Here is a 25,127-nt window from a genome sequence, read left to right on the forward strand (position 1 = left end):
TGACCTGAGTAGAGCCCTCCATAAGGTGAATAAAATAGTCCACCCTGAATTCCAGCTCCTTCCCTCTGGTCGCAGGTACAGACTACCTAAGGTAAAAAAAATAGGGCTAAGGAGTCTTTTATTTCGAATGCCATTCTGCAACTTCAAATGTTGGACTAATTGCACTTACCCTGCCTATTTGTTTGTAAATATCCTTTGCTATTTATTTGACATGTTTTGTTTTATGACTACTGCAAGATTAATTGCCTCTGAGGACATTAAAAGTTTTCTGAATCTGAATCATATAGTGGACACAAGCCTATAGGTCTATGCATGAAATGCCCTGATGCATTCAGTGCTTAAATCTCAGACAGCTGAACCATGAGGTTCAATTGTTGTTTTAGGAAAGTAGCCTAAAAATATCATATAAAGTTTTGCATATGTTACAGATTGAAACACAAGGAATAGTGTTTTTGTAATTTGTTATAGGCCATTTTTAAGAACGAGTAAATGTGGCTCATTTGGTCAATATCCCTTGCTTAATGATGGCGCTGCCTGAGCCAAGTTTAATCTGAATCTAAATAAAAATATTCCCGGTCACGTTGTCGAGCACCAAATTTTCCTAATGGAAACCCTGAAATGTGCATATTGTTTTTATGCAGATTTGATAATGTTCACATTAAAATCTGTCACTAATTGGATGGAAACCTATAGGCACCCTAAAGTTCAGTGGCACTTTGATTATGTCTGCACATCATGGTTCACCAGTAGCCCCAAGCATCTAAAGAATAAGCTACAGACTAGGGTTGAATATTTTCCTTGTGTTTTACAAATGTTCCATCCAGAGAATAATCACTTGTCTCCCGGGAAACCCGGCATTCGAAATGTACACTATGTATACAAAAGTATTGGACACCCTTTCAAATGAGTGGATTCAGCTCTTTCAGCCACATCACTTGCTGGCAGGTGTATAAAATTGTGCACACGGCCATGCAATCTCCATAGACAAACATTGGCAGTAGAATGGCCTTACTGAAGAGCTCAGTGAATTTCAATGTGGCACTGTCATCGGATGCCACCTTTCCAACAAGTCAGTTCGTCAAATTTCGGTCTGGCTAGAGCTGCCCCCGTCAAATGTAAGTGCTGTTGTTTTGAACGTCTAGGAGCAACAGCTCAGCCGCGAAGTGGCAGGACACACAAGTGCACAGAATGGGACCGCCGAGTGCTGAAGCGCGTAAAAATCGTCTGTCCTTGGATGCAACACTCCCTACAGATTTCCAAACTGCCAAACAACGTAGCACAATAGCTGTTCGTTGGGAGTTTCATAAAATGGGTTTCCATGACCGAGCAGCCACACACAAGACTAAGATTACAAAGCGCAATGCCAAGCGACGACTTGAGTGGTGTAAAGCTCGCCGCCATTGGACTCTGGAGCAGCGGAAATGCGTTCTCTGGAGTGATGAATCACGCTTCACCATCTGGCAGTCCGATGGACAAATCTGGGTTTGGCAGAATAATGATCTGGGGCTGTTTTTCGTGGTTTGGGCTAGGCCCCTTAGTTCTTAATGCTACAGAATAAAATGACATTCTAGACGATTCTGTGCTTCCAACTTTGTGGCAACAGTTTGGGGAAGGCCCATTCCTGTTTCAGCATGACAATGCCCCCGTGCACAAAGTGAGTTTCACACAAAAATGGTTTGTTAAGATTGGTGTAGAAGAACGTGACTGTCCTGCACAGAGCCCTGTCCTCAACTCCATCACGCATCTTTGGGATAATTTGGAAAGCAGACTGCGAGCCAGGCCTAATCGCCCAACATCAGTACCCAACCTCACTAATGCTCTTGCGGCTGAATGGAAACAAGTCCCCGCAGAAAATGTTAGACAAGCAGGTGTCCACTTACTTCTGGTAATGGAGTGTACAGTTGAAGTTGGAAGTTTACATACACCTTAGCCAAATACATTTAAACTCAGTTTTTCACAATTGCTGAAATGAAATCCTAGTAAAAATGCCATGTCTTAGGTCAGTTAGGGTCACCACTCTATTCTAAGAATGTGAAATAAGAATAATAGTAGAGAATAATAGTAGAGAGAAGGATTTATTTCAGCTTTTATTTCTTTCATCAAATTCCCAGTGGGTCAGAAATTTAGATACACTCAATTAGAATTTGGTAGCATTGCCTTAAAATTGTTGAACTTGGGACAAATGTTTGAGGTAGCCTTCCACAAGCTTCCCACAGTAAGTTGGGTGAACTTTGGCCCATTCCTCCTGACAGAGCTGGTGTAACTGAGTGAGGTTTGTAGGCCTCCTTGCTCGCACATGCTTTTTCAGTTCTGCCCACATATTTTCTATAAGGTTGAGGTCAGGGCTTTGTGATGGCCATTCTAATACCTTGACTTTGTTGTCCTTAAGCCATTTTGCCACAACTTTGGAATTATGCTTGGGGTCATTGTCCATTTGGAAGACCCATTTGCGACCAAGCTTTAACTTCCTGACTGATTTCTTGAGATGTTGCTTCAATTTATCCACATAATTTTCCTTTCCTCATAATGCCATCTATTTTGTGAAGTGCACCCATCCCTCCTGCAGAAAAGAACCCCCACAACATGATGCTGCCACCCCTGTGTTTCACGGTTGGGATGGTGGTCTTCAGCTTGCAAGCCTCCCCCTTTTTCCTCCAAACATAATGATGTTCATTATGGCCAAACAGTTGTATTTTTGTTTAATCAGACCAGAGGACATTTCTCCAAAAAGTACGATCTTTGTCCCCATGTGCAGTTGCAAACCGTAGTCTGGCTTTTTTATGGCGGTTTTGGAGCAGTGGCTTCTTCCTTGCTGAGCAACCTTGTTTTACTGTGGATATAGATACTTTTGTACCTGTTTCCTCCAGCATCTTCAAAAGGTCCTTTGCTGTTGTTCTGGGATTGATTTTCACTTTTCACAACAAAGTACGTTCATCTCTAGGAGACAGAGATGGACCAGCAAAGGACCTTGTGAAGATGCTGGTGCGGCAAGTAACTTACTGGTTAGAGCATTGAACTTGTAACCGAAATGTTGCAAGATTGAATCCCTGAGCTGACAAGGTAAAAATCTGTCATTCTGCCCCTGAACAAGGCAGTTAACCCACAAGGCTGTCAAGAATTTGTTCTTAACTGACTTGCCTAGTTAAATAAAGGTACAAAAATAACAAAACAGAACGTGTCTCCTTCCTGAGCGGTATGACGACTGCGTGGTCCCATGGTGTTTATACTTGTGCGCTATTGTTTGTACACATGAACATTGTACCTTTAGGCACTTGGAAATTGCTCCCAGGGATGAACCAGACTTGTGGAGGTCCACAATTGTTTTTCTGAATCTGATTTCTTTAGATTTTCCCATGATGTCAAGCAAAGAGGCACTGAGTTTGAAGGTAGGCCTTGCAATACATCCACATGTACACCTCCAATTGACTCGAATTATGTCAATTAGCCTATCAGAAGCTTCTAAAGCAATGGCATCATTTTCTGGAATGTTCCTGTTTAAAGGCACAGTCAACTTAGTGTATGTAAACTTCTGACCCACTGGAATTGTGATACAGTGAGTTATAAGTGAAATAATCTGTCTGTAAACAATTGTTGGAAAAATTAATTGTGTTAGGCACAAAGTAGATGTCCTAACCGACTTGCCAAAACTATAGTTTGTTAACAAGAAATGTGTGGAGTGTTTGAAAAACAAGTTTTAATGACTCCAACCTAAGTGTATGTAAACTATCGACTTCAACTGTATCTAATGAAGGTAGTTTACAATATATGTGGCAATATAATTCCACCAAAGGGCATCAGATTTTAACAGGTTAACAACGATTTTCTCTTTCTCTTCGCTTGCAGGCTACTATACACACAGGAGACAAAGACTCAAACTCAAAGATCTGCTAGCTGTACAGATTAACATCTCACCTGTATTTTTGTTTCCTTAGCCAGATCAGTGAGTAGAGTTGAGATTCTCATAGACACAGCCAGGCTCATCATGAAAGAGCTAAACGGCTTTGGAGAGGATTACTATAGCCACTGCAGTGGGGGTAAGTGTGTGTGCTGATATAGAACTCTAACAACTCAGAGGAGAGTAGAGAACTGCACAGTCAGCAGAGCAGGACATAGATTGGAGAGGGAGAGAGAGGGGACTGTGTGTGTGTGAGAGAGAGAAAGAGTACTTTTAAGTACCCCACTAGCCAGTTACCTGCAATGAACCCTCTCTCTCCTTCTCCTCCTCTCCAACCGCTCTCTTCCATCCGTGGCGCCTCCTGGTCGGCCCAGCTTTTATCACTGATATCATTATTCTGGAAATAATAACACTGAGGCTGCATCCCAAATGTCACCCTTTTCCCTACATAGTGCAATACTTCTTACCAGGGACCCAGGTCAGGGTGCCATTTGGGACGCAGCCCTGAGTCCTCATTAATGACAGTGTCAGCTCTCAGACCACAGTGGAGCCAGTTGAGCTAGCACACAAACTGACCTGGGTTCAGGGACCGCTCTGTGTCTGGAGCCATCCCAGAGGTTTCAACATACTGCACTATCAGACTCAGATCAGTTCGGTTCACACACGGTTCATCCGAGCACATACGCATCCAAAACAGCTTGAAAAATGTTTAATTTCTTTTTTTTAAGTAGGACCAATGTGGTAGGCTGCATTACCACGGGATATCCATGTGATCTGCGGGTCCTGACAGAGATTACTGTGTGGTCAGAAGGTGGGAGCAGGTGGTGAGACAGACAACTTTGGGATTATTTGGAAACTAAATCTTTCTGCTTTGCATGCATTAGCTTACTACCTATTGTATTAAAAGCACCTCTTTCTCGCATTATTCACACACTCAGCATTCGCAACTTCAAGTTCAGTAGCCTACCTCTCCTAGTTGTAAATGCGAGATCAAGTGGCCTATATGCTTGCACTGCAAATGGTCCAGCTCCTAAAGGTAGGCTTCATCCTATATGCAAAACCTAAAGAGCAAGTGTCCGCACATTGTTTTTTGCTCCTTCAAGTTCAGTAGCCTTTGGCCTACCTCTCCTCTTGGGCATGCCAGATCAGGGGCGCGTGCATGTGGTCTCAATTAAATAGAGTAGTCTATATGCATGGGTGGAGAAGTACGGGACAGGTATCTTTCCAAGGAAATGAACTTCTAGATTGCCTGGAAATAAATATTGATCACCCATATCTCTGTCTGAAAATCATTCCGCTCCTAAAAGGTAGCCTATCTGCAAAACACAGCTCAAGAGAAAGTGCAGGTGTCTGCTCTCTCTCCAACTCTGCTCTCTTCAAACAATGTCTATCCTAATCAAATCAAAATAAAATGTATTTGTCACATAGACATGGTTAGCAGATGTTAATGCGAGTGTAGCGAAATGCTTGTGCTTCTAGTTCCGACAATGCAGTAATAACCAACGAGTAATCTAACCTAACAATTCCAAAACTACTACCTTATACACACAAGAGTAAAGGGATAAAGAATATGTACATAAAGATAGGAATGAGTGATGGTACAGAACGGCATAGGCAAGATGCAGTAGATGGTATCGAGTACAGTATATACATATGAGTAATGTAGGGTATGTAAACAAAGTGGCATAGTTAAAGTGGCTAGTGATACATGTATTACATAAAGATGCATTAGATGATATAGAGTACAGTATATGTATGTATTTATATATATATATATATATATATATATATATATATATATATATGTGAGATGAGTAATGTAGGGTATGTAAACATTATATTAAGTAGCATTGTTAAAACTGGCTAGTGATACACAGTGGGGCAAAAAGTATTTAGTCAGCCACCAATTGTGCAAGTTCTCCCACTTAACAAGATGAGAGAGTTCCTGTAATTTTCATCATAGGTACACTTCAACGATGACAGACAAAATGAGAAAAAAAATCCAGAAAATGAGATTGTAGGATTTTTAATGAATTTATTTGCAAATTATGGTGGAAAATACGTATTTGGTCACCTACAAACAAGCAAGATTTCTGGCTCTCACAGACCTGTAACTTCTTCTTTAAGAGGCTCCTCTGTCCTCCACTCGTTACCTGTATTAATGGCACCTGTTTGAACTTGTTATCAGTATAAAAGACACCTGTCCACAACCTCAAACAGTCACATTCCAAACTCCACTATGGCCAAGACCAAAGAGCTGTCAAAGGACACCAGAAACAACATTGTAGACCTGCACCAGGCTGGGAAGACTGAATCTGCAATAGGTAAGCAGGTTGGTTTGAAGAAATCCACTGTGGGAGCAATTATTAGGAAATGGAAGACATACAAGACCACTGATAATCTCCCTCGATCTGGGGCTCCACGCAAGATCTCACTCCGTGGGGTCAAGATGATCACAAGAACGGTGAGCAAAAATCCCAGAACCACACAGGGGGACCTAGTGAATGACCTGCAGAGAGCTGGGACCAAAGTAACAAAGCCTACCATCAGTAACACACTACGCCGCCAGGGACTCATATCCTGCAGTGCCAGATGTGTCCCCCTGCTTAAACCAGTACATGTCCAGGCCCGTCTGAAGTTTGCTAGAGTGCATTTGGATGATCCAGAAGAAGATTGGGAGAATGTCATATGGTCAGATGAAACCAAAACATACCTTTTTGGTAAAAACTCAACTCGTTGTGTTTGGAGGACAAAGATTGTTGAGTTGCATCCAAAGAACACCATACCTACTGTGAAGCGAATGGGGCCATGTATTGTGAGATTTTGAGTGAAAACCTCCTTCCATCAGCAAGGGCATTGAAGATGAAACGTGGCTGGGTCTTTCAGCATGACAATGATCCCAAACACACTGCCCGGGCAACGAAGGAGTGGCTTCGTAAGAAGCATTTCAAAGGTCCTGGAGTGGCCTAGCCAGTCTCCAGATCTCAACCCCATAGAAAATGTTTGGAGGGAATTGAAAGTCCGTGTTGCCCAGCAACAGCCCCTAAACATCACTGCTCTAGAGGAGATCTGCATGGAGGAATGAGCCAAAATACCAGCAACAGTGTGTGAAAACCTTGTGAAGACTTACAGAAAACATTTGACCTCCGTCATTGCCAACAAAGGGTTTATAACAAAGTATTGAGAAACTTTTGTTATTGACCAAATACTTATTTTCCACCATAATTTGCAAATAAATTCATTAAAACTCCTACAATGTGATTTTCTGGAATTTGTTTTCTCATTTTGTCTGTCATAGTTGAAGTGTACCTATGATGAAAATTACAGGCCTCTCTCATCTTTTTAAGTGGGAGAATTTTCACAATTGGTGGCTGACTAAATACTTTTTTTGCCCCACTGAGCCGTTGAATTGCGACTCTACTTTGACTCTATACTGGCGCTTAGCTTGTTTCATTGCCTTGCGGAAGGAATAGCTACACTGTTTCCGGTCACCTTTCCCTGGTTAAAAGAAGTGGTTCGAGCTTTCAGTTTCACGTGAATGCTGCCATCAATCCACGGTTTCTGGTTTGGGAATGTTTTAATCGTTGCTATGGGTACGACATCGTTAATGCACTTTCTAATGAACTCGCTCACCGAATCAGCGTATTCGTCAATGTTGTTGTTTGACGCAATACGGAACATATCCCAATCCACATGATCAAAGCAGTCTTGAAGCATGGAATCAGATTGGTCGGACCAGCGTTGAACAGACCTGAGCGCGGGAGCTTCTTGTTTTAGTTTCTGTCTGTAGGCAGAAACCAATAGCCTAATATAATGGGCCAAGTGAAAAGCTCTGGTAATTTAACACATTTCTTAGGTCGTTTTTACGCATTTTGATATTGCCTATAGGGCACAAAATAGCTGGGGGGCCTGAGTGAAAAAGTTTGGGAACACGTGGGCTAAGGGGATGATTGGATGAGTGGGTTGTCAGTTTTCAGTGTGCGGAATACAACATTGTCCAATGGGAATTGGAAATGTGCTTTTTATTATGTCTTATGATATTCCCAACCCCAACCAGTTGTAGAGGTCTTAGTGCGTTGCTTACGGGCACAACGGCATTTTCCCCCGGGCATCCGAATCAACAACCCTCCGATTACTGTCCCAGTCCCACTTCTCTAATCTTGAGGCTATTGCCGACCAAGAATGACTGATAGGTCAGTGTGCTGATTGCTGTAGGTTAGTGTTCCTAGTGTACAGTAGGGAGCTGTGTTCATTACCTGCGTCAGGTTCCTGGTTGAAGCGGGTGTAGTGGGTCTTCTCCAGGCTTGGGATGCAGCTCTCTATGGGCACAAAGACATACGTCTCTGGGCACAGGAGGTCTGAAGGCTGGTACTGCCCCTGGAGAGAGAGAGAGGGGTTGTTATTTTATCATATATAACATAATCCTGCAGCAAATTCAGGGGGCGTATTCGGGAGGTGGTCCGACCAGTACTGGAACCCGGGTGCAGCAAACATCAACCCAACACCAATTTAATACGCTACTCCAAGAGGTTGACACAATATTTTGAGTAATATTTAGAGATCATGGGGAAATTCCGATTAAGAAGAAAAGGCTGAAGTCTGAGTCTGGTGTAGAGGAAAAGGCTGAAGTCTGAGTCTGGTGTAGAGGAAAAGGCTGAAGTCTGAGTCTGGTGTAGAGGAAAAGGCTGAAGTCTGAGTCTGGTGTAGAGGAAAAGGCTGAAGTCTGAGTCTGGTGTAGAGGAAAAGGCTGAAGTCTGAGTCTGGTGTAGAGGAAAAGGCTGAAGTCTGAGTCTGGTGTAGAGGAAAAGGCTGAAGTCTGAGTCTGGTGTAGAGGAAAAGGCTGAAGTCTGAGTCTGGTGTAGAGGAAAAGGCTGAAGTCTGAGTCTGGTGTAGAGGAAAAGGCTGAAGTCTGAGTCTGGTGTAGAGGAAAAGGCTGAAGTCTGAGTCTGGTGTAGAGGAAAAGGCTGAAGAGAAAGAAAGAGGGAAAAGAGTAGAATGCAGCAGCAGATACTTGGCCTTTTATCAGAGGCCTGGAGTCGATCACAGGGCTCCAAACAAACACAGATTACACTATAAACAAGCAGGCGCCTCCAACAGGCCTTCTACACCGTCTCACACACACACACACACACACTTACATAAACACACAGGCTCACAAACACACACATGAACAAAACACACACTCATGCCCAAACACACGGACACTGATAAACACACAAACAAAAGATGATGCAATAAACAAGCAGGCGCCTACAAGAGGGCTTCTGCACCATCTTAAACACTCATGAACACACACACATTCCCACAAATGTTCTCGCACACACACACACACACACACACACACACACACACACACACACACACACACACACACACACACACACACACACACACACACACACACACACACACACACTTGGGTGAGGACGAGGGGCTCTCTCTCACAATAATAAAACCTATTTTGCTATACCATCACTGACTGTGACTTGTCTGTCAGTGGGCCTGCATGGAAACTATGCAGCGTGTTTTCACAAGCAGAATGCCATGAGAACAGACTTGTCTTATCACTGCTCGCAATTATTATTATTTTTTATAATCTAAGAAGGGTGGGGCCATTGGGGTCCTGCCCTGGCGGCTGCTTGTCTATACGGTACCCTTGGTCCGGGTTTGGGGACAGGGTAAGGCCATGGACAGGACCAGGGTCATATTCATAAGGGCACATTGTAGCAAAACGTTTTGCAATGGAAAATGAAAACAAGTTCAAGTAGTCGCTCCCTGTTTCAGTGTTTTCTTCCATTTGGTGCCAAATGTATACGACCCTGGACATGACACACAAACACAATGGGGACAAACAGAGTCACCAGGGCCAGCTGCAAGGGACGTTTTCGTGAGTTGACTTGAGCCGGTGCCAACAGATTAGTTGCAGTAGACACACACACACACAATGCATTTTTCTGCTTTCCCCTACACCCACTGACGTTCCCCGACTGTCAACAGTCACCGACACACTGTCACACTTCACCACGACTAGTCTATGGGTTCCCTCATTACTGCTCAGCAAAAGCACACCTCCACATGTTTCTCTCACACCTGCACACACACACATATGCATGTGCACGCACACAAACGCACACCAGTGTGCACACAGACACACACTGTGCTGGACCTCTTGTGAACAGCCGTGGGCACGGATGAATGAAGGGACACAAGGAGGGAGAAATGGAGAGGGATGTAGGTGGAGGGACTAGGCCACAGTTACACTCTGTACCACCAGAATACTTCTTAAGCAGGCAGAGTGAAGTGAGCCAACTTGTAAGGGCAGGCTTCTCTCTCTCCGTACTCTCCTATACCATGACAAGAAACAGATACAGGACGACGGAATTTGGAATTTAGGCATTAAAAACGTCCATGTGTGTGTTCCAAATGGCACCCTATACCCTATATATTTCACCACTTTTGACCAAGGCCCATAAGGGTTCTGGTGAAAAGTAGTGGACTATATGGGGAATGGGGTACCATTTGGGACGGGTCCCATATTAGATTATTTGGGCCTATTTTTATGTCCCGATCCAAACTTTAGCCCAGAATAACATCTCTGTGCCTTTAAAGATTTCCATGGTGATGGTATAAAAGTTTAAAGATGTAGAGAGAGGGTCTATATAACCACAATGAGAGACAGAGGAGGGCCTGGGCCAATGTTCCCTCTTGTTTTTTTTGGCACACAGCAAATTTTAGGTTTGCTGAGCGCAAACTTGAATGTTGTGTAAATTCTGTGCAACTTCCGGTGCGCGTTTACTGTGAACACTGAGGCTGTACACATTAAGTTACAATTTTAACAGTGGCCAAATAGGCTACTATGGCTATTTGATCATAATGTAGGCCTACCAGAGTAGCCTACCATCAAAAAATGTAGAAAATACATCTCATAAAATTTTAACATGGAAATAGCTATTGAAATAGATGTTCTAGCTGTGCTATAGTCTACAGTAGCAGCCAATGTGTGGTGTTCGATGTAGGCCTACATTCCATAAGCCTTTTAAAACATGCAGAGCTCGATATTAACCTGTTTAGCTACTTGTCCTTCAGAAAAGGCTGTGACTGAAAATGTTGTATTGTGTTGTTTGATGCAAGAAACCACTTTACAAAATACAATTCATTATTATTCTCATATTAATTTTTACATATAATCAGACAATGTATTGTCTTTGTCTGCCTATTATCTTAGCTTATTCAAGCCTGTCTCAAAATACAACACACCCCTTCAAAAAAATATTTACCTGACTTTTCAATGATGGCTAAAAATGTACACATTTTGTGCTCTTGTAAGAAGCAAATCAGTCCCCCATTGCTGACCAGAAATTAGCTACAACTTACTAACTAGGTACATACAGCTTTGATCTCAAAACAAGCACATCTACTCGAGACTGCTCGTGCCTGTCAATGCAATAGCATCCTCCTCCGATGTACTCTGCCTAAAACAAAATGGCAGACTAAGTCTGGCATAATTACATTTGTTTCGATATGTTGCATTGAAAGGGACAAATATTAATGTTGATTCGATCACAATTCCCAAAGTAGAGGGAAACAATGATACTATAAACCAGTGGTCACCAACCAGTCGATCACGATCTACTGGTCGATCTCCAAGGCATTCCTAGTCAATCTCCAAACATTTCTGTAAAAACCCAATGATAAAGCATTTGCGTTCCTATTTTTTTCGTCTTGCGCTGTTGGCGGTAGGTCTCCCTGCACGGTGGGTAGGCAAAGTGTTCCCATTTTTTCCAGGCCCGGAGAGTAAATCAAGTGCACTATAGGCCTACCACTGGCCAATCGGATGCATTGGCAGGGCAATTCAAGCAAAGCCCATAATGTATTGTGCCTATAGCCTGCTGCCCAAACCTCATTGCTAAAGTATTGTTTTTAAACAGTTAATGTTGCATAGGCTTACGTTTTTTAAGTGATGTTAAAAAGAATCTGCGGGGTAGATCTGGGCTTGAATTTACACTCAGAAAGGGATTTTCACTCAAAGGATTGGTGACCTCTAGTGTAAACTAACATGGCAAATTAGTCAAGTTGAGCAAAGCTCAATCTTGTGCATCTCTGCACATGCTGGCATTTCTTTTGCGCGGCAGTCCTGGGGGAGCTGCGCGTCCGTGCGCCGCTTAGAGAGAACATTGGTCAGGGCACAGTCAGAGAACTCAGCACTCCTACAAAAAGGAAGACAAGACGGGAGTGGGAGAGGAGGGACAGAACCCAAAATATGAAAGGACACAGCGATTAGTGGTCTGGAACGGGTGAGAGGAAAGTGATTAGAGAAAGAATAGGAGGAAGGAGGAGGGCGAGAAATCTGGCTGGCCACTATTTGTGTGTCTGTTCCCTTTCCTTATTGAACTGGGACCCGTTTCCCAAAAGCATCTTAAGGCTAAGTTCATCGGTCTGTCTCTTCTCTTTTCTCACTCTCTTTCCCCATTCCCTCATGCTTCTCTTTCCTCACTGTGTTTTCTAACACTCTCCCTGTTTTTGTCCTTTCTTTCTCTCCCTTTCTGTCTCCCTCCCTCCCTCTCGCCTCCTTCACTCTCTTTCTCAATCACTCCCTTCATCGTCATTGTCCTCTCTCTTCTCTCTAGTTTCACAATTACTTCTACAGCCAGTGGACCTGTGGACAATAACAGGAATAGGGTGCCCTTTGTGATACAGCCATCGTCATGTTTTCTGTTGTCCCCTCACCTTATCTGTCTCTTATTTATCTAACAACAGCTGTCAATATCTATACTGATACCAATAACAGTGTGTTGGAAGAGCCTTGGGAAAGAAGAGCAAAGAACATAAATGCACATCATGGAGAGAAAAGAGAGAGAAAATGTTTTTATTCATATAAATCAAATGGTGTCATGCTGCTAGCGCAGGAGGTTATAATCAGAGTACCAGAAGTACTAGCGCAGGAGGTTATAATCAGAGTACCAGAAGTACTAGCGCAGGAGGTTATAATCAGAGTACCAGAAGTACTAGCGCAGGAGGTTATAATCAGAGTACCAGAAGTACTAGCGCAGGAGGTTATAATCAGAGTACCAGAAGTACTAGCGCAGGAGGTTATAATCAGAGTACCAGAAGTACTAGCGCAGGAGGTTATAATCAGAGTACCAGAAGTACTAGCGCAGGAGGTTATAATCAGAGTACCAGAAGTACTAGCGCAGGAGGTTATAATCAGAGTACCAGAAGTACTAGCGCAGGAGGTTATAATCAGAGTACCAGAAGTACTAGCGCAGGAGGTTATAATCAGAGTACCAGAAGTACTAGCGCAGGAGGTTATAATCAGAGTACCAGAAGTACTAGCGCAGGAGGTTATAATCAGAGTACCAGAAGTACTAGCGCAGGAGGTTATAATCAGAGTACCAGAAGTACTAGTGCTGGACGGGAAGCCAGGTGATAACGGGCTAACTGAGTCGCGTTCATTCTGTACCAAATGGGGGAAAAAAAGACTGACACAGGGAGGGAGTACCTGGAAATGTTCTGTTGCAAAACGTTCTCCATTACTAATGAACGCGGCCTTGGTCTGTGACGGAGCGTGAAAAGGTCTACCCCTTTACGGATAGAGGTCGTGTCTGGTCAGGGCTACTGATAGTGAGAGAAACCAACAACTAAAAAGCCCCGTTTGTTTTTTTTGTATTCTCTACCCTCATTTGCTACCCTCTCCTCCTCCTCAGAATGCACAAGGCTGCTTGCTTCCCACACAATTCCATCCATCCATCTCCATCCCCTCCTCCCTCCCTTGCCTGCCACGCGCACTCCTTCAGACAGATATGGAGATGATGCTGACGATTGACGGCCTCTGCAAGGCTCATTAACTTCACCACAGAGAAACAAAGAAAAGCGAGAAAGAGATTGATAAAGAGTGAGATTGTGTTAGTGTGTTAGAGCGCAAGAGAAATAGGGTGAAAGAAAAAAGGAGAGCGTGCAGAGGAGACATGGACAAACTTCACAGCACTCGAGCAGCGCCAGCTGATGTCAGGAGTGTAAGGAGAGGGGAAGGGAAGGGAGAGAGGAGGGATAGAGAAAGGGAAAGAGCGAAATGGAAAGAGGGAAGGGGTGAGAATTAGATGCAGATGAGTGCAGGGACGGTATTTAACGTCACGAGACATAAGTTGAGCTGATGGAAGTGATAGGAGAGCTCACAGTGCCGGCATGACTGGGCCCTACCCCTACATGGAAAGAGAGATGAAAAGACAGAGAGTGGGGTGATACAGAAGGGAGAGGTTAGCTGACAGAGGAGGGAAGGAGGGAGAGACAGGAGAAGGATAGAAACTAAGAGGCAGATTCAATAAAACTGTCAGTGAAGGAACACGGATTCAAAAAGACACCCCATAATTTACATTCAATTGACTTTACTTTTGTTCTCACCCAGTAAATGTTTCCTCTATTTGTGCAATGTAATTTAACTTAAGTGCAGGTTTGACTGAATTCTGGAGGGGAATGGTAAGTGGTTGGAAAGATGCAGGGGAGACTGTCCAAAACACTTTCCACTTAACACATACACACACAGCTCCTAAATTACACACACATACAGAAACATGCGCCCACACCAATTCACACGCATTAAACATTACAGAATTAGCAAACTCACCAACATTATCATGTCTCTCTTTTCTTCTCCTCTGCAGAAAAAAACTGCTGTTTGAGTGCGTTTAGTGCATTGAGAAAGGAACATAGACATAGCTTTGGTATGTGGAGACAGTTCCATTGTATAGTAAGCCATGTAGAGAAAGACTGAGGCAGGCAGGCAGGCAGGCAGGTAGATCTAGCCCAAGGCTGTAGCTATAGCATATCTCAGGTTGTGTTGTTGTAAAGTTGGATTAACCCGTTTTTATGGATCTGGATCTTATTGTAACCACTGGTGGTGGGGTACAGAGTTACTATGGGATTCAAGGCATATAGGGTTGTATTCTATTGAGTTTTACGGTTAAAAGTCTTCCCAATGCAGAGTTGTGGATGCCTACTGTGTACCAGTAAAGTAGAGGTACAGTGGGAGGAGCCAGGGCGGCTCCATGTTTCAGTGAGAGGGGTTCCCTGTTCCCCCTCGTTTTACACCCACATCTGGTTCTTATTTCCTGCTCATATCTCCCATTGAGGTTTCAGCCACCCTCCCCCAGTACAGGGATAGTTGGGGAAGGGGTTGTAGAAGTGTGTGTGTGAAACATTATGTGACCACTTCCAACTCCAGGCTCTCGGGGTCTGTTGTAGATAACAGTAGGGTAGAGTGGGTTAAGTTGAGCAATATTTAACTTTCAGGATCACTCCGTCAAGGGTAATATATAATTATTTCTAACAAAGACATCTACAAACACAACATGTCCAAAAGAATGTGGACACCTGCTTGTCAAACATCTCATTACAAAATTATGGGCATTAATATGGAGTTAGTCCCCCCTTTGCTGCTATAACAGCCTCCACTCTTCTGGGAAGTCTTTCCACTAGATGCTGGAACATTTCTTCTGGGACTTGCTTCCATTCAGTCACAAGCATTAGTGAGGTCGGGCGATTAGGCCAAACCATTTCTGTATGGACCTCGCTCTGTGCACAGGAACGTTGTTAAGCTGAAACAGGAAAGGGTCTACCCCAAACTGTTGCCACAAAGTTGGAAGCACAATTGTCTAGAATGTCAATGTATGCTGTAGTGTTAAGATTTCCCTTCATTGGAACTAAGGGGCCTAGGCTGAACCATGAAAAACTAAGGGGCCTAGCCTGAACCATTATTTCTCATCCACCAAACTTTACAGTTGGCACTATTCATTGGGGCAGGTAGGGTTCTCCTGGCATCCGCCAAACCCAGACTAATCTGTCGGACTGACAGACGGTGAAGTTTGGTTCATCACTCCAGAGAAAGAGTTTGCACTGCTCCAGATTCCAATGGCGGTGAACTTTACACCACTCAAGCCGATGCTTGGCATTGTGAATGGTGATCTTAGGCTTGTGTGCGGCTGCTCCGCCATGGAAACCCATTTCATAAAGCTCTCTACTAACAATTATTGTGCTGACGTTGCTTCCAGAGGCAGTTTGGAACTCGGTTGTGAGTATTGCAACGGAGACCAGAAGGATTTTTACGTGTTATGCTCTTCAGCAGTCCTGTTCTGTGAGCTTGTATGGCTTACCACTTCACAGCTGGGCTGTTGTTGCTCCTAGACGTTTCCACTTCACAATAAGAGCACTTATAATTGACCGGCAGCTCTAGCAGGGCAGAAATTTGACAAACCGACTTTTTGGAAAGGTGGCATCCTATTACGGTGTATGCTCGGTTTTATACAACTGTCAGCAACAGGTTAGGCTGAAATGGCCAAAACTACTTTGAAAGGGTGTCCACATACTTTTGGCGATTTAGTGTATATTTCAGGATGTCATGTATCCCTGGAAAAAAAAATCTGAATGATATAGTTTACAAATGATATAGTTTACAAAAAATAGCTTCTCCAAAAAAAGTGGTCTCTTGGCACAACTTATGGGTTGAGTTGAGCTGTGAACAAATGTCTGTACTGAATTAAATTTAACCTCTACCTTTTAAAAACCACATCCTTCTTTATTTCCCGAACACAATCACAATCGCTTTTTTGACTTTTAATAATTTTAAGCAAATTTTTACACAGGCTTAACAACTAACAAAATCTTTGTACTTTTTTGTAACACTTTTAACATAGGCCAGGCCCTGTTTCCTCATATCCCAGCGATAATGCCTTGCATTAGGCCTGGGAAGAAAACATTTACATTTACTCAACTTTCCATTGGCTCAACTAACCACAAGGAAAACATTTTGACTATATAAGCCCACACAGCGACAGTGCCTTGCAAAAGTATTCATCCCCCTTGGTGTTTTTCCTATTTTTTTGCATTACAACAGTAATTTAAATGGATTTTATGTAATGGACATACACAAAATAGTCCAAATTGGTGAAGTTAAATGAAAACATAACATCTAAAATGTTAAAAAAATAAAAAAAGAAGTTGTGCGTGCATATGTATTCACCCCCTTTGCTATGAAGTCCCTAATAAGATCTTGTGCTACCAATTACCTTCAGAAGTCACAGAATTAGTTAAATAAAGTCCACCTGTGCGCAATCTAAGTGTCACATGATCTGTCACATGACCTCAGTATATATACACCTGTTCTGAAAGGTACCAGAGTCTGCAACACCACTAAGCAAGTGGCACCACCAAGCAAGTGGCACCACCAAGCAAGTGGCACCACCAGGCAAGTGGCACCATGAAGACCAAGGAGCTCTCCAAACAGGCCAGGGACAAAGTTGTGGAGAAGTACAGATCAGGGATGGGTTATTAAAAAAAATCTGAAACTTTGAAAAATTGAAAGAATAAGGCACCACAACAAACCTGCCAAGAGAAGGCCGGCCACCAAAACTTAAAGACCAGGCTTTGGGCCAAGTCTATGAATGTCCCTGAGTGGCCCAGCCAGAGCCCAGACTTGAACATCTCTGGAGAAGGCTGAAAATAGAAGAATGGGAGAAACTCCCCAAATACAGGTGTGCCAATCTTGTAGCGTACCTAAGAAGACTTGAGGCTGTAATAGCTGTCAAAGGTTCTTCAACAAAGTACTGAGTAAAGGGTCTGAAAACTATTTTATTTATTTTTAAAAATATATAAAAACAGTTTTTGCTTTGACATTACGGGGTATTGTGTGTAGACTGATGAGGGAAAAAAAGTCTAACGTAACAAAATGTGGAAAAAGTCATTTAGGTCTGAATGCATGTTGAAGGGGGTGTGTCTACCATCATTCACTTCTGGAAGTGTACTCGAAAGACGAGTGAATCATACCTCACCTCATTGTGTTATAACATCTTTGTTCTGACAGACGTTTACGTGACACCCAGAATGCATTGTACAATGTCCATAACCATGGCGCCACACATAGCTGGTAAATAGCTTAGCATTTGCTCATCATAATCAGTACAATCTTCAAAAACGTATTTTACACACATCATGTGTCCATTACAAACCAATGAAAGAATCGGAATGCATGATTTGTCACCAGAACATGAAAACGTGAATAAAACAGTAAATACGTAGAAACCACAACACAATATACAGAAAATAAGGCACTTACTTTGATTGAAACACACACGTCCAAAGTTATTATTTGTAAGGATAACATCAATGAAGGCAATGCCGGAAAAAAGTTTGTGGTATACTGCGCAAATGTCTGCATAATTGATCTTGGGAAACACTGCTCAGGCTCTCATTGAAGAGAGAAGTTTGTACTGTTCAGTAAAGCCTCAAACATAAATTGTACGCAACAGTGAAATGGGCTACTCTATGTGAATTAATGAGGAGGCGCAACACACCTCAATTCAAACTGTTCGAAAATAAAACTTGTTAGAAAATAATTTAAAATACACAAGTTGAAATAGAGCCTATAGATAATTGCCAGGCAATGTGTGTCTTGGTTTGAAGGCAGTACGGGGTAACTGTCCTGTTGCGTAACAATCACATTTTGGAACAGTGAGTGCATTTTGACATCACGCATTTAAACAAAGGATTTTATGCTAGGAGGACCGTTATTTGGAACTCACACATGAAAAGGTTAAACATGCACACATTCACATTCTCACAGGCAAGTGTGTAGCCCAAAATCTGTTTGGAAGCTGTTCTGACTTCAGACAAGTCCCAAGACACTCATGAGGGACTTAGAGCAGCATAGTGTTTGTGACAGTCTCATCATTCCATAGAGAGCTAATAGTTTGAATGCCAAACTGTTCGGACGCTACAGACAATTTTGTCAGTAGACCCATTTTCGGGATGACCCATGGCCAGACAAGCACCACTCTAGCTCTGTCACCTTTCACAGTAAATACGGAAGTGCGACATCGGCCAATGCAGTGGATTCTGATGCATCCAATGCAAAAAACAGGTATCTCTAGCTTAAACTGATAGATTGGAGATTTTTTATTATGCTAATATGATTTCCACGGGGGCGCGGGCATCGACTCTAGGGGGATAAAATTGGACAAGCTTCAACACACGTTGTGCTTCCGTGAGACTGTATAGCCTGCATGAGGGCTCCGGCAATGGCTGACGTAGTACCCTGTATTCCGTAACAAAACGTTGGGGCACTCATCACAGTAATGTTTTTTGTGGAGCACCACGGCTGCTCGGGGTTACTTCCTTATCGGAGGAGCATGCAAGCCCCGCTTTCTCTACTCCTTCCAACTCCAGGAATTGAAAATAGTAATGGGGTTGCCATAGCGCCGTATCAACGCTATTACGTTTAATTCACCGGAAGTTATGCATGCTAGCTGATGCGTTAGCCAGGAGGCTCTTTAGTCTAAGCTAGGTTAGCAAGCCATTTTGATCACAGGATAGTCTGTTTACAATAACAAATTGACTTAACACTACGTATACTTAACAAGATAGCTACCCAAGCAACTCAAGCTAGTAGTAGTTAGCTTGCCTCAGCGAGTTAGCTAACCTGGCTAGCATGCTATGCAGCACTTGTTAACTAGCCATGGTCTGCGAAGAGAGGCAAGCGGTGCTTTAACCAAGGCAGACACAGGGATACCCACAGAACCTGTTTGCCCTCTCTCTTCGAGTAGTTTCCAGTAACTGGCAACAAGAGCCGGGAGGCATTTGTCCAGACCAATGACACAAACCATCTTTTTGTGCCGCAACTGAGACTCAGTCGAGGTACGGGCACTCGGGAGAGGAAGTCACTATCGGAAACGCCAAGCCCCCTAAAGAAGGCTACACGATTGTCAAGAGAACATGCACTGCGGACTACTAGGGGGAACAGTGCCAGCCGTCCACTAGTCTCGCACACAAACTGATTCGAGCGAAGGCAGCCTGAGGATGCACCGAGCCATACAAGGCAACATATGTGAGTATCTTTTAATTTATTGGGTCATGCAAACCCAAACCCGGCTTGTTAGCATTTGTTGTTTTGGTCGCGTTATCCAGCTTACTTATTGCTATAGCCAGGCCGAACAATTAGAAGAATTAGGAATTGTTTGTGATTAAAAAACTTAGGAGAACCATACAAACTTCAGGACTCAACGTCCAGTGGGTGAGCACACTGTCCCACTAAGGGACAGTTTAGTTGGTGCAATTTAAGACAGTCTTGTGGTCCAATTGTTTGTTTTAGTAGTGTGAATCGTTCCTGTTCACACCGAGGTAAAGAGCGGCATAATTGAAGGAATTAATTATTACCTGTTAGGTCTGGGGCTTCCAACAAGGCACAGAATTCATTGGCTTTGTCAGGCATGACTGCAGATCCTTCAAGCGAAGTCATGAGAGTACGACTCCCCCTTAGTCTGTTGTACCGTTGTTACTGACTGAAAGGGAACACACACTCGACCCACCACCACCACACACTCCCCAAAACACAAGCAAAATAATACAGTGAACAACTCTTTGTTGTATGCTCACACTGCTATGCTTTATCTTGGCCAGGTCGCAGTTGCAAATGAGAACTTGTTCTCAACTAGCCTACCTGGTTAAATAAAGGTGAAATAAAAAATTAATTAAAAAAATGTCGGAACACACAAATACAAACTCTGTCTGGTATAAGTCAGTGGTGTGTCAGTTGGCCCTGGACAAGTCTGGTGTCAGGCGACCCTGGACATGTCTGGGTCTGTGTATGGGGGAGATTTACACTAAACCTAGCTGTTTAAACACTGGAGGCCCACGAGGCCTTTTCACCCCACTCAACACTTTACCACAGGACAACCTTCAAATAAATAAAACAAGACCGCCCCACTCCTCTTGGCTCCACCCGGCTCCGTGTCAGGGCTCCATAGATGACAGGTTCATGACGAGAAAATATTTTTGCAGGATCACATCTTGACAGAGCCCAACAGACCGAGGGCAATGAGCGGCTTTATGGGCATCAAGACTCACAGGGCACTTTTATCTCCCCATCAACTCTCCAAGTCTTTAAAGGCAAGGAGGCGGCACAGACTGCTACAAACATATAACCCCAGCCATTGCCCCGTAATAGATATCCCCAACCTCAGCCATTGCCCCTGACATAAGGCCCCAGCCCCCGAAATAAAGTCCCAGTCTTCTCCATCTCCACAGGTCCTTAATGGGCAGGGAAACGATAGACACAAACATATACTGCCCCAGTCCCAGCCACAGACACACAGCCCCAGCCCTCTTTATGTGAGTGAGTATCACTAGCCTGTGTTATGGCCCCAACTTCTGCCAGCAGTGATTATCAGTTTTCTGGAATCCCCTCCTCTCCCTAAAAAGCTTGCTTGTTTCATAGAATTCAGACAGAGAGGTGCAAAAATAAACCAGTCCAAGTTTATGGCAAGGCAAACACCTATGGCTGCCAGTCTGGCTCTTCTCAGAGTCACATCAGGTCCAAACTCTCCCTTTCTTTAACCCCTGCGACCCTCACACCCCTTCTCCCTCTCTCTATCCCTCCATCCACGGTCAGTAAAAGTCATTGAGTCAATCATTTGACATGGCCCTGTGAACCCTAACCCCTGGCCCATCAACCCTGTCAGCGCCCCCTGGCAGAATGAATTATCCCCAGAACGCAGCACCACACCATGGCTGTTAAGGATTTGTTAAAAACACGAGCAAAATAATACAGTGAACAAAAATATAAAAGCAACAATTTCAAAGATTTTATTGAGTTACAGTTCATAAAAGGAATTCAGTCAATTAAAATTTTAATCTATGGATTTCAGTCAAATCAGGAAATCAGTCAATTGAAATGCATTCATTAGGCCCTAACCTATGGATTTCACTACTGGGAACACAGATATACAGTGGGGCAAAAAAGTATTTAGTCAGCCACCAATTGTGCAAGTTCTCCCACTTAAAAATATGAGAGAGGCCTGTAATTTTCATCATAGGTACACTTCAACTTTGACAGACAAAATGAGAAAAAATTTCCTGAAAATCACATTGTAGGATTTTTAATGAATTTATTTGCAAATTATGGTGGAAAATAAGTCTTTGGTCACCTAAAAACAAGCAAGATTTCTGGCTCTCACAGACCTGTAACTTCTTCTTTACTTCACTCGTTACCTGTATTAATGGCACCTGTTTGAACTTGTTATCAATATAAAAGACACCTGTCCACAACCTCAAACAGTCACACTCCAAACTCCACTATGGCCAAGACCAAAGAGCTGTCAAAGGACACCAGAAACAAAATTGTAGACCTGCACCAGGCTGGGAAGACTGAATCTGCAATAGGTAAGCAGCTTGGTTTGAAGAAATCAACTGTGGGAAATGGAAGACATACAAGACCACTGATAATCTCCCTCGATCTGGGGCTCCACGCAAGATCTCACTCCGTGGGGTCAAGATGATCACAAGAACGGTGAGCAAAAATCCCAGAACCACACAGGGGGACCTAGTGAATGACCTGTAGAGAGCTGGGACCAAAGTAACAAAACCTACCATCAGTAACACACTACGCCGCCAGAGACTCAAATCCTGCAGTGCCAGACGTGTCCCCCTGCTTAAGCCAGTACATGTCCAGGCCCGTCTGAAGTTTGCTAGAGAGCATTTGGATGATCCAGAAGAAGATTGGGAGAATGTCATATGGTCAGATGAAACCAAAATATACCTTTTTGGTAAAAAGTTGCATCCAGAGAACACCATACCTACTGTGAAGCATGGGGGTGGAAACATCATGCTTTGGGGCTGTTTTTCTGCAAAGGGACCAGAACGACTGATCAGTGTAAAGGAAAGAATGAATGGGGCCATGTATCATGAGATTTTGAGTGAAAACCTCCTCCATCAGCAAGGGCATTGAAGATGAAACGTGGCTGGGTCTTTCAGCATGACAATGATCCCAAACACACCGCCCGGGCAACAAAGGAGTGGCTTCGTAAGAAGCATTTCACGGTCCTGGAGTGGCCTAGCCAGTCTCCAGATCTCAACAACATAGAAAATCTTTGGAGGGAGTTGAAAGTCTGTGTTGCCCAGCAACAGCCCCAAAACATCACTGCTCTAGAGGAGATCTGCATGGAGGAATGGGTCAAAATACCAGCAACAGTGTGTGAAAACCTTGTGAAGACTTACAGAAAACGTTTGACCTCTGTCATTGCCAACAAAGGGTACATAACAAAGTATTGAGATAAACTTGTGTTATTGACCAAATACTTATTTTACACCATAATTTGCAAATAAATTCATTAAATTCATTTACCTATGATGAAAATTACAGGACTCTCTCACCTTTTTAAGTGGGAGAACATGCATAATTGGTGGCTGACTAAATACTTTTTTGCCCCACTGTACATCTGATGGTCACAGATACCTTATTAAACAAAAAGTTAAGGGCATGGATCAGAAAACCAGTCAGTATCTGGTGTGACCACCATTTGCCTCATGCAGCGCGACACAGCTCCTTCGCATAGAGTTGATCAGGCTGTTGATTGTGGAATGTTGTCCCACTCCTCTTCAATGGCTGTGTGAAGTTGCAGGATATTGGCGGGAATTGGAACATGCTGTCCTACATCAGCAATCCGCTCGCCCACACAACGCCATACACGCTGTCTGACGTCTACCCAGGACAGTTGAAACCGTGATTCATGAGTGAAGAGCACAATTACCCATTGTGCCAGTGGCCATCGAAGGTGAGCAATCTGAAGTCGGTTATGACGCCAAACTGCAATCAGGTCAAGACCCTGGTGAGGACAACGAAGCACGCAAATGAGCATCCCTGAGACGGTTTCTGATAGTTTGTGCAGAAATTCTTCAGCTGTCCGGGTGGATGGTCTCAGACGATCCCACAAGTGAAGCCAGATGTGGGTTGGTGTGGTTACACATGGTCTGCAGTTGTGAGGCCGGTTCGCCGTCCTGCAAAATTCTCTAAAACATCCTTGGAGGCGGCTTATGGTAGAGAAATGAACATTACATTCTCTGTCAACAGCTCTGGTAGACATTCTTGCAGTGAGCATGCCAATTGCATGCTCCCTCAACTTGAGACATCGGTGGCATTGTGTTGTGTGACAAAATCCACCATACCCTAGTCACTGTAACGTGCTGCAACAGACAATGCCAGTACAGTTTGGCTTGGGCCGGTTTGATACACTACATATACAAAAGTATGTGGACACCCCTTACAATTTGGTGAATTCGTCTATTTCAGCCACACCCGTTGCTGACAGGTGTATAAAATCGAGCACAGCCATGCAATCTCCATATACAAATATTGGCAGTAGAATGGCCTTACTGTAGAGCTAAGTGACATTCAACATGGCATCGTCATAGGATGCCACATTTCCGACAAGTCAGTCTGTCAAATTTCTGCCGTGCTAGAGCTGAACCGGTCAACTGTGAACCGGTCAACTGTGCTGTTATGGAAACGTCTAGGAGCAACAACGACTCAGTGGTAGGCCACACAAGCTCACATAACAGGGTCGCTGAGTGCTGAAGCGTGCAAAAAATAATATGTTCCAAACTGCCTCTAGACGCAACGGCAGCACAATAACTATTTGTTGGGAGCTTCGTGAAATGGGTTTCCATGGTTGAGCACACAAGCGTAAGATCATCATGTGCAATGCCAAGCATCGGCTGGAGTGGTGTATAGCTTGCCAAATCTGGGTTTGGTGAATGCCAGGAGAACGCTACCTGCCACAATGCATAGTGTCAACTGTAAAGTTCGGTGGAGGAAGAAAAATGGTCTGAGGCTGTTTTTCATGGTTCGCGCTAGGCCACTTAGTTCCAGTGAAGGGAAATCTTAACACTACAGCATACAATGATATTCTACACGACTCTGTGCTTCCAACTTCATAGCAATCGTTTGGGGAAGGCCATTTCATTCTTCTGTTGAATCTGACAATTAATCTTAATGGTTGTACAGTCGTCTCAAATAAAACTGTGAAGGACCTCGGCGTTACTCTGGACCCTGATCTCTCTTTTGAAGAACATATCAAGACCATTTCGAGGACAGCTTTTTTCCATCTACGTAACATTGCAAAAATCAGAAACTTTCTGTCCAAAAATGATGCAGAAAAATGTATCCATGCTTTTGTCACTTCTAGGTTAGACTACTGCAATGCTCTATTTTCCGGCTACCCGGATAAAGCACTAAATAAACTTCAGTTAGTGCTAAATACGGCTGCTAGAATCCTGACTAGAACCAAAAAATTTGATCATATTACTCCAGTGCTAGCCTCTCTACACTGGCTTCCTGTCAAAGCAAGGGCTGATTTCAAGGTTTTACTGCTAACCTACAAAGCATTACATGGGCTTGCTCCTACCTATCTCT

At 43.5% G+C, this 25,127-nt stretch overlaps 1 protein-coding gene across 1 annotated transcript in view; it reads right to left on the bottom strand.

Moving 5' to 3' along the window:
* LOC109865239 (arginyl-tRNA--protein transferase 1-like) overlaps window positions 1-25,127 on the bottom strand; it is a 129,751-nt gene that overhangs the window by 35,859 nt on the left and 68,765 nt on the right. Inside the window, exon 4 of the mRNA XM_020453349.1 lies at window positions 8,130-8,272. Within this exon, the coding sequence (XP_020308938.1) occupies window positions 8,130-8,272 (143 nt within the window). The remainder of the gene's footprint in view (window positions 1-8,129; window positions 8,273-25,127) is intronic.

This window comes from Oncorhynchus kisutch, linkage group LG20, assembly GCF_002021735.2.
Source record: "Oncorhynchus kisutch isolate 150728-3 linkage group LG20, Okis_V2, whole genome shotgun sequence".
In the NCBI taxonomy this organism is placed as follows: Eukaryota; Metazoa; Chordata; class Actinopteri; order Salmoniformes; family Salmonidae; genus Oncorhynchus; species Oncorhynchus kisutch.